Source organism: Xenia sp. Carnegie-2017, unplaced genomic scaffold (genome assembly GCF_021976095.1).
Source record: "Xenia sp. Carnegie-2017 unplaced genomic scaffold, XeniaSp_v1 HiC_scaffold_3, whole genome shotgun sequence".
Classification (NCBI taxonomy): Eukaryota; Metazoa; Cnidaria; class Anthozoa; order Malacalcyonacea; family Xeniidae; genus Xenia; species Xenia sp. Carnegie-2017.
The window spans coordinates 8,570,149-8,581,478 of NW_025813493.1; the positions used below are offsets into that span (position 1 = coordinate 8,570,149).

Consider the following 11,330-nt stretch of genomic DNA (forward strand, 5'->3'; position numbering starts at 1 on the left):
AGTCAACAACATCAAAAACAGTCCTTATCAGGACTTTATTAACCTGGACGATCATCATTTACAAACATATAACGATACTCCCGGGTTCAAACCATTTACTTTATAACCAGAGAGGTTGAAGAGAGAGTTACTTTTAACAAAAGCAATGAATTTTATTAGTGAGTTTTTTAAACGAGCAGCACTTTTTACATCCAAGGCTTTTCTTCCTCTAGTGGGAAGGCTTTAGAGTCTATTTATGCCCGTGGGCCTCTTCGATGGCCTAAAGTTTTACAAGTCGACTCTGGCTCGGAGTTCCGCTGGCTGTGCAAAAAGCGTGTGATAAAAATGATGTCACAATTCAACGGAGTAAGGTCGGGGTTCATAGGGATCAGGTGTTTGTAGAAAGATTTAACCGAACTTTGGCGGAGCGATTGTTCGGTTACCAGTATCATCGCGAGCTGTCTGAGCCCAGAACTCGGAACAAAGAATGGGTGTCAAGATTACCTGAGGTGGTTGAAGCGCTCAATAATGAAGCTATTTGTTTGACGTGCGATAAGCCCTCCCTTGCGATTCGAAAAAAGAGCGTTAAGGCAAAACCCGCTGCGCCGGCGCTTTGTCCAGTTGGTTTCAAAGAGCAACGCTTGCCATCGGATGATATGGTGCGGTATTTTTATGAGCCTGGTGTACTCGAGGGTGGCGAACGGCAATAGGCGACCGATCCTATCTGGAATGTGACCTCCCACGAGGTCGAGCGGACTGTGGTTGAGGGCGGAAAGCCCGTGTTGTATCATTTAAGCGATAATACAAAAGGTGATAAATATACTGCTTTTATAATTACTTGACATACAGGTACATACAGGTAAAGCATAATTTGAAAATTAAAGGAGATGTATCTTAAGTTAAAATTTGATTGTACTTTTACTCGTCATCAGCAGGAACGATTCTATATTCTTGAATAACAACTAAGCTAGAGAGAAACTAAGAGAAACTTAAGTGAAACTTTTCTGGTGCAAATACAGCTTTGCTTGTATTATTTTGCAAAGGTGCCATCGTTTGACCAGCCCGCAGAGTTCATTATTTCCGATAGCCTTGTCCTCGTCACAAATCCATGTAAGGTTGCAGCTGCTCTGCTACTCTGCGGTGTGTAGGTCTTCGAGTTTATTCCAGCAGCCTGAAGACTCCCTTAATCCAACGTGCAACCGTATCTTTGGAGGCTGGATTATGTAGTCTTATAAAGCTAATCAATAGTTGTGAGCTACTTCCACGTATCTCGGCCGTACGCAAAATGTGTGATTCTAAATGCTAAATAATACATAGATCCTTGTCAGTGTCTTTTATTAGTTTGATTGGTTTCTGATGGGTTCCCGGTCTTGTGTGTTTTCATTTATTTTCAATGGTGAAGACGTATTTTTTCTGGTAGTTTTTATATCAAGCTTATAAATGGTCTAACAACTTTGTCCCGTTATATGTGCCAACAACATAACCAGTTTATAAGTTAGTTGTTTGAGTGATAATATTGGTTCAGGGAAATTGATTTCAGGTAGTTTAAGACTTTCCAAACATCCCATATTTCTTTATATTTCGATGACACTGGTTTAATTTCAAACACACCTTTAACAAATCGTCGCACCATCCCATTTTCTCCAATTGATGTCCCATCATTGGTTGCGATTATTACCAACAAAGCTGATCTTGCAGTGTTAATTGCACTGTAATGAAGAACTTTTTCAAACAAATGCGCGAGGAAATCGATCCCTTGTTCTGACGTTGTATTGAAGCAGTTAATGTGTCTATCTTCGCAGAATCTCTTGCTCTTGGAGAGATATGTGTAGCATTGTTTTCTGGACCATCCCTTCAACATGCAATGATGACGTCTTTTGCTGTGGTTGAGATGTTGTAACAAAGCTGATCTTGCAGTGTTAATTGTGCTGTAACGAATACCTTTTTCAAATAAATGGTCAAGGAAATCGATCCCTTGTTCTAACGTTGCATTGAAGCAGTTAATGTGTCTTTCTTCGCAGGATCTCTTCCACTTGGAGAGATATGTGTAATATTGTTTCTGGACCATCCCTCCAACATGCAATAATGACGTCTTTGGCGAATGGCATTTAATTTCATGAGTGCAATGAAAAATAATTTTGGCATTTAATGAAAAATACTTTTGGCATTTAATTTCATGAGTATATTGGCTGACATTTACTTTGGCTTAAAAGCATGGCGTCCGTATGACGTAGTTAGAAATGATTATATTTATCTAGTCCCCAACTGCACAACGTAGCTGAGCAACTAACTATTCAAAGTTATTAGATTTTTACATTTACAATAAAACATTTTTGTTTGCAAATTTTGATGTCAAGTACTTGAAATGTAATAAAATAGTGTGATTTATATCTTGTGATATATTTTCTGATATACAAATCCTGTTATTTTCCTATTTTGACGAAAGGCATGGACGGATCAAACTAGCTATATATAAGAAAAAAAAATACTCCAATTCATTGATTGGTTAACTTTCATTCTTTAGAAATTCATAACCAAGGACATTTTTACAAAGTTATTTCGAATTTAAAATTAGCGGAGAGATAAGAAGAGAAAATAACAAATTGGAACAGACATCATGTAAAGCAAATAAATATCACTTATTTTGTTTTCAAAAATTACTTTGCTCTTGTGATGTCGTTTTTATCGATTTTTAGAGCAATAAGTTATCAAAAGTAAGTATAATTGCAAAGCCATTTGGGATTGCAATACTTTTTGGGCTTGCAACAAAACAACTGATTCTCTACACAATACACAATAATAACTAAAACAATTCTGATGCTACAAAAAGATTTTGTAAATGTAATGACATTAAAATGTTGATTTTACTTGTGTTTAACTCCTTTTGATTTTATAAATATGAGTATATACAGTCTGAGGCTTAAGAGGACACCCCTCCCACTATTGTATGCACAGGAATTTATATAACATTCCAGATTATCTGGGTGGAGGGGGTTATTACATTAAATGTTGTTTTAAAATTTGCAGTGCTTTATAATCATAGCGGTACTTTTGAGCTCAATATTTGCTCCATGTTTTACTGACAATAGTTGAAACTAAACAACTAAAAAAATCTTTTACAAAGAATGATAACACTGACATCAATTATATATCTGGCTTGGCTCAAATAATACAAGAAAATTCATACATTGTGCTTTAGTTTAGTCCATCTCAGTTTGTAGATATGCATTGTTCATCTAACACTCTAGTTACTGTGCTAAGTTAAGGAGACTGAAATGCAGAACAAATATATTTTTCTTTTGTTGATGATGATTTAACAGGACGTAAAAAATGACAACCATAAATAACTACGTGTTAATTGTCAGTCAACAATGACAAAAAAGTAAAGTGAAGTATTTGCTATGTGCGTTAAGTTTGCATTTAAATTAATATTAGTAAATAGCAACTACGATGATTATAAAAAATACCATGGTATGTCAACATTGTCTGATCAGTCGGAAGTATAAAGAAAAGTTTAATATATTGGTTGTGTGTGCGACGTTTATGCTCTTCAAATAACGTTTGTGAGATTTTCTAAGGATGTCGCGCCACTTTGTTCTTTTGCAACTAGCAAGAAACTTTGCACGCGATACACACATGATGCACGCATTTTTTATGTACTGTAAACGTGTATCACTAAAAATATGTTGATGACTACAGGACTACCGCTAAGGCTGTCGATACGTCATTCAACAGATGTTAAATTGCTCTTCTTCTTAGAACTCTGCTATAATCTGAACCCTCTACAATTACAAACATCTAACGGCAAACCCGATTTTAAATCCCCTGTCTTAAAAGCTTATCTCTGAGTCAGTTCAAATTTAGTGAGCACGCAACATTGCCTAGACGTATATCCTCAAATGTTTTTAAGATGTTAAGTATTTTTAATAATTTCTACACAAAAGTTGTCTGAGTATACATACTGATGAGAATTAAAGATTAAAAGTTCAATATTGGCTTAATTGCTTGTGAAAAAATGCACAGATGACTTATTCTCAACCCAATAAGAACTTCTTTTTTCTTACCAGCAGGTGATTCTAGAAAATGCTAAATACAAATTCAATTACAGAATATCACATAGCGCCAAAACTTAAAAGAATTTATTGAAATTGTTTAATATAAACGCCTTAAATCGTTATATACTAACACGCAAATGAGCAGTATATAACGATTGTAGAATAACTAATTCGCTACAAATTCCAAATCATGCGAAAATGGTAAGGAAAGTGCGCATTATCTTTCGTACTTTTGTTTCTGAATTTTGTATTTCTTGTGATTGTTAATAAGATAATACTTCCTCACAAGATGTTGAAATAAAGGAAACGTTAACTGCATTAATTTCAAACAACATTGACTTTGCAGAATTGTCAAATCTTTATTGATTTCCAGCGACAAGAATGAGAACGCTACATGGAACTCCAACTAAGTAAACACCTCATCAAATTCCTACGAAATATCAAAATGTAAGAAAAGCAACTCAAAAATCTAAAATAATGTTTTTGAAACGGTGAAATACATTCGTTGTTGTCAGAACAAAACTTGTCTATGCATGTAAAGTTTACAATTAAAGGTAAGTTGACAACGATTATAAATGAGACAATAGTTGGCATTTCTGCTGACTTGAAAGAATGCACAGATGACTGATGATCCAATAATTCGGTTTATTTTTGACAGCAGGTAACTGCATAGTTACTAAATATAAAATACAGCACACAATATTGCAAAGCATTAAAAATGAAAGGAATTTTCTATTAATTATCATCAAAAATGTCTAGATTTCATTTGATATTGAAGGTTAAAAACAACGCCATCAGGCTGATATAAAACCTAACATTAATAAATGGATTTGATTGTAAAGCTGGATTTGATTATAAAGATTTGATTCAATGTTGCGTGAATCCAATAATCAATCTTTTACCACCCATCGATTAGTAAGAAATATTTTCAAGCCAATGTAATTGTCGTGAAAGGTGATATGAAATTTAAATTGGAAGCTATGGTTCATTTTGCCTAACCTTGGATCACAGAATTACTGCTTCAAGGGCTCATGTCATACAACATAACTTCAATAACCTCACAAGCAAAATGTTATTGGAGCAGTTAATACACTCTTGGGTTCTGCCTTTATGTTCTTGGATAGCTGAATGTTGTGTTTATTGTAAATGTGATAAGCAGAGTTCCTCGCAAGATAATGAAAATATGAACATCACATCATACTCCAATATAGGGAATGCTACATCGGATTCTAACGACGATAACACCACGTCAAACTCCAATATAAGGAATGCTACATCTGATTCTAATGACGATAACACCACGTCAAACTCTAATATAAGGAATGCTACATCTGATTCTAATGACGATAACACCACATCAAATTCCAATGATGAAAACGAATCATTGAAATTTAAAATATGTTCAATCTTATGCTCATCTGTTGAAACAACTAGTTGTTTACTCTCCTTTGCCGTCTTAATCACTGTGATTTGTGGACAAATTGTTTATTTGAACCAGCTTACAACCGAGCGATGTGTGGGTACTGAACACCTTTTAACCAATTATTCAACAACAACTTCTGTTCTTCTATCACGATTAACAGGAGAAGTATTCATAGTCTTCTTCCTTAATTTATGGTACCCTTTCACTATGGTGTTGCTGTTGGGATGGGAAAAAGCTCACATAAACAATCTTATTATTTGTGTTATCACGAGTATTATTGCTGTGCTTTACAAGGTATGCTTGTACATAATCGTTGATGGTTATATTACTGGATGGTGGAAAAGATTAATTTCAACTGGTGTAATGTTAATTGGCATCATCATTACTTGTCTTTGTAATACATCATATCAGGCATCGTCAAAAGTTAATAAAATTCGGAATCTTCGGAAAAATATGTTGTTAACAATTGGACTGATTTTTTGTTCTGCTACACTGTTCACTTTTGTTTATGGAGAACTTTTTGTCCCCTGGTTTAATAATCAGTCAAGTGACGTTTCAAAGATCTTGGTTGCCGCCATGGTTCCTTTAACAGGAAATATTCCAGTGGCCATAAGTAAATACATAGTGCTTGTTCCTCTTAAAAATATCATCGAGGTTAATCCTTCACGATCATATATTTTGGTGTATTTTAATCACGTGGTACCCATTGCTCTTTATCGTGTCATGCAATCTGATGTAAAACATTTCGAGTACTTTATACTGTTTTCTTTTTTACAAGGACTTATCGATAATGTTACCAAGGTGAGTACAAAATACTATTTTGTTTGCGATGATGTTTACCAACCGTACTAAACTAAAACGAAATTGTTTTGCTTGCGACGAGAAAAGGAAAGTGTGTTAATTGATTTAGAGAGGAATAAAAGCGTTGTATGTAAAAAATGAAGCTCGTTTAAAAACCTCACTGATAAATTCATTAATTTTGTTAAAGGCGAATTTCCGACAACCATCCAAAAAATTTTGCAAGCACCCCAAAATGTTAATGTCATGTGTATTAAGATTGCATAAATCAGACCAGATTTTCTGTCAGACTGTGACACATTTCGGAAGTTATGCATTTCTCAATATATAGTTAGGTTAATGTGTTTAAATTTCACGTTGTACGTCTTTCATTAACCTGCAGCTAGTAGTGTAAATAGAACAGTACTCACAAATGATGAAAGTGTTCAGTAATTAATAAATATACGAAAGGAAATTCAATATACTAAATGCTCAGCAGTAAAATACTTTAACTTTTAATGTCAGAACCGAACCTTAACACTACCACTTACCTTAAGTAGAAATTGATTTTCTATGGCTATTGTTTTAAATACAAAAGATTAAAAGGAGTCTGATGAGCATGAGACAGTTCCACGCGATGTAGGAGATCTTTTATATTTTAGACGCAGAAGAAATCGACAGGTCAATTTCAAAACATCACAACATTGCTAAGACATATTTTAACATTGTCTTTTTTCCGCATACGAAGAAAGGTCATTCAGTTGCTCAAAACTTGTCAAAACCTATTTATGTGTAGCACAATGAGGGAAAAATGACTATCCGACCTTGAATGTATCGCTGATTAAGCTGGTATTTGAGAATTTTTAACCCTGTAGCAATTGATTATATCAAATTTGATATAAAATTTGACAAAAATTTGAAATAAAATTTGTTAAATTTTTTATTTTGATTATATCAAATTTTTATATGTGTCTTGCAGGCGGATCTAGGATTTTTCAAACATCAGTCATAAAACGTCGGAGACGCTCCGCACCTGGGGGGGATCTGAGGCATTTTTTCCCTAAGAAATTTTGAATTTCAGAGCCTTGAAAATTCCGTTTTCGGCGTTTTAGAGCAATACAAAATGTATTTTGTGTGCATCGTTAATGTGTAATATCAACACTTTTCTGTTACATTTTTTTCAAAAAAAAAATGAAGTTGACAATACTTGAATGTTTTGCCAAATATATGGTTCATTAGCATTTTCTATTAACGTAAAATTTATTTTACAATAATGCTATTCCAAAACAGACATAGTCTTTAAAAATTTCTACTAAGTTGTCAGGCATTGACCCCCCTAGAGACCCGCATTCAAACCTCTATGTAATGAGTTAAGTTAGAAATTTCGTACTACAAGGGACAGTTCATAGATATAGAAAAGCTCAGACTTCAAACCATGCAAGTTTATTGTAACCCTTTACCAATCTCCACATACAGTGCAAAGAAATACACCATTCGAGAAAAAACTCAAAATTTTTTTCTGTCAAAGATTAACAAAGATTTTTCTGTCAAACATTAAAGACAACTTCGGTTGTCCTTTACTTACGATTTTAGATGTAAATTTCTGCTGACAAAACTCAAAACAATGTTGGCTTTCTTTTGAACATAAATGACTGAAATTTGCCAAGCATTTACAATTTTTCCATAAATTTTTCACCCTCTTGAAAAAATTCACAGTTTGGACAGCAGCATTCATGTCAATATATGAATTTGTAAAAGATTTCCATAAATTCCATCTGATTGTAGTTTAGTTTCTATCATGCTTAAGAGATTTAGAATGAAACGATCAAACATTCAATTCAGACTGTGAGCTTGACTATATTAGTTCAGTTGGCTATCAGTCGAAATTGGTCAATTCAATCACAGTAAGACAAAAATTTAAACAAACCAATTACACGATAGCATTTGGACTCCCTTATAGGTCCGGCTACCACGCTTATCGGTTGAGATTATTCCAGATCGTCCACTGATCTGGCTATTGACCAATGAAATGGCTTAAATAAGCGTTCTTGAACTCCGTTATCGGTCGAACCAGTCGAGCCATCCCGTTTATCATGTCAGCCAGTTAATACAATTCAAGATATGTTTTTAATTAATGATCTGTTTACTGAGGTGGTATTTGTATAAGTTTATATATATAAAACAGAATTTTGACGATGAAAAGGAAAAGATTACAGAACAAAAATTTAACGATCAAAAAAATTGTAATCATTAAATTTGATAAATAATTTTTGAACTATAAACATATGTCGCGTGACTGATTTAACATACCCTAGATCCGCCCCTGGCATCTTGGGTTATTATCGTAGTTGCCAAAATTTCGATAAGTCACATTTATTAATATATCAATTTAGCAATACTGAATAGTTAAGGTGGATATTTGTTACAGGCAACGAGTGGGCTACTGCTGAATTGCCAATTTACGACACCGAAGAAAAATAGAAAAAACACAGGCGAATTTAATATTCCGTATAACCTACGGGTACCTGGAGTAATAATCTAGCCCACTGTCAGATAAATTCTATTACTGTCACTTATCAAAAATAATCAATATGTATGTAGAATGTAAAAACTTTCATGTGAATTGTATTTGTTTAGTGTTATAACATTATTCATCTCTTATTTCAGCTGACACGCAAATATCGCAGCTATTTGTTCGAAAGGTTTTTAAAATGTTGGAAGATAACACCCGTACCATATTGTGAAAAACATAACAGACGATTAGAAGCTGACATCTACATTCAAGAAATACTATTTCAATTTGAAATGCTGATCCTTGCTCAGTTATATACGATCTTTTATCGCATGGACACGTTCCAGTCATATTCTTTTGATGGATCAAGTTTGCTTCGATTATTTGTTGGTCTTTTAATGGAGTTTATATTTGCTTGTCTTTCAATAAGAATTCTGATTTGGCAAGAAGGCATCAAGATCAAGAACATTTTGAAAAGACACTGGACTCGCCATGTGCTTGCAAATGGTCTGATAACGATGACAACAGTTTTGTACTTCTCTCCCATCATCATTAACATATATAAATTTCGTTTTGCAACAGCCGATGACGTGAAAGATTTGCGACATTGCACTTAACAGTTCATATAAAACGATATTCTAAACACGTCAACATTTTTACAAAATAAATTTCACTAAAATTTCACTAATTGATTTATTTGAACTGCACAAACAATAATTATCATTCATAAAACTTTCGATCACTGGAAAGCACTAATGGACATTTTTATCCGTTTGAAGATATGTATTATTTAAATTTGTGGAAAAACATTTTTGAAGAAAAACCACATGAAATCAGTAGTACCACATAACAATAATTTAAAGCTGATATTCACATGCACGAAGTCCTTGTTTTTTTGAGGCAAATATATTCTTTGTTAAATGTATTTCATCCTTTATTGTGTAGACGCAATTAACGGGGATTTTGAAAAGAGTTTGAATTCTTTACAATAGATGTACTCGAGCCACTTCTGGTCTTTGTTTTTCTTTGTCTCATCAGAGCTTCAGATTAAACAACGAAAATTTAAGAATAATCCAGACAAACATTGGGAAAGTCATGTGTTAACAGATTCCTTTGATTTTGATGACCCTAATTATATTTCTCTCCTTTCATTCTCACAAAAATTGAATCATATTTTTGTAAATAAATTGCACATTTCACCTAGCTGAATCAATATGTATAGAAATTGATCTTTTATGCTTTAACATACCAGTGATATATTCTTGCTTCATTTTAAGCATTTGTTCATATAAATATTTAGATATAGATAATACGAACGCATCCAATAGCATATTAGAATTTCTCATAAACTCTCTTGCACTGTAAAGTTTAAATTCAAAAACAACAAATGTGATTTCATGTCAATAAAAAGTGATGCAGCTGCTATGCTTTGTAAATTATCACTCTTTTTCGTTATTGAGATAATTATATACTATTTCCAAATGACATTACGTCATGTAATGTCATTATAGCAACTGTATCATATATATAAAAAGAAAATTACGTCATACTTATAACTAGCTTCCAGACAGTATATAAGCACTGAACAGTTTGAGCGAGGATTATTATCATCATTATTGAGAGATATTCAGTAATACGAAGGATACCGACGCTCGTGATATTTGGCTCTTTGTTGTTGGCCGTATCGTCATGTGGATTTGAGGACAGAGATAAGTTGAAGACATTGTCTGAGAAAAAAAGCAATATTTGTTATTGTTGTAGACAGATAAGTTACTACTATCCTTTTATTTCTTTATTAGATTTCTTCATTTAATAAATAATATAAAATAATTAATGTCTCCAGCTTTTAAACGCGAACGATTGCCGAAAAATGCAAGGAACGAAGGAGTTGGTGTGGGTGTACCAAATTTAAGGGTGCGCATTCTACACCTATGTTTCTGCTGATAACGAGTAAAATTATAATTAAACTTAGACCTAAGCTAAGTCTCGTTTAATTTGTAAATTCTAACTCGTCATCAGCTACGTCACTACGGAGTTACATGAGATTTGAAGTTCGGTGATCGTAAGTAGAAAATTTATTGTCCAGGCATACTAACACAAGAAATGATATACTCTTGAATAACAACTAAGCTAGAAAGAAACTAAGAGAAACTTAAAAGAAACATTTTTTGGTGCAAATACTGCTTTGCTATTGTTCCTAACTTCAGTTCCTGGCAGTTTGGAATGCTTGCACTATCGTACTTCCCTAGAGTTCATTGTTTCGGATAGCCTTATCCCGTCACAAATCCATGTGAGCTTGCAGCTGCTCTGCTACTACGCGGTGTGTAGATCTTTGAGTTTATTCCAGCAGCCTGGAGACTCCTTTAATCCAACGTGCAACCGTATCTTTGGAGGCTGGATTATGTAGTCTTATAAAGCTAATCAATAGTTGTGAGCTACATCTACGTATCTCGGCCGTACGCAAAATGTATGATCCTAAATGCTGTATAATATATAGATCCTTGTCAGTGTAGGTTATTAGTTTGATTGGTTTCTGATTGGTTCCCGGTCTTGTGTGTTTTGATTTACTTTCAATGGTGAAGAC

General features: G+C 33.7%; 1 protein-coding gene across 1 annotated transcript; it reads left to right on the top strand.

The window, feature by feature from the left end:
• The first annotated feature begins 4,863 nt into the window (after nt 1–4,863).
• LOC124454746 lies at nt 4,864–10,169 on the top strand. Its single transcript, XM_047005511.1, has 2 exons — nt 4,864–6,258; nt 8,902–10,169. Exons 1-2 carry the CDS (start codon nt 5,104–5,106, stop codon nt 9,361–9,363), a joined length of 1,617 nt encoding a protein of 538 aa, XP_046861467.1. The 5' UTR covers nt 4,864–5,103; the 3' UTR covers nt 9,364–10,169.
• Nucleotides 10,170–11,330: the final 1,161 nt, after the last annotated feature.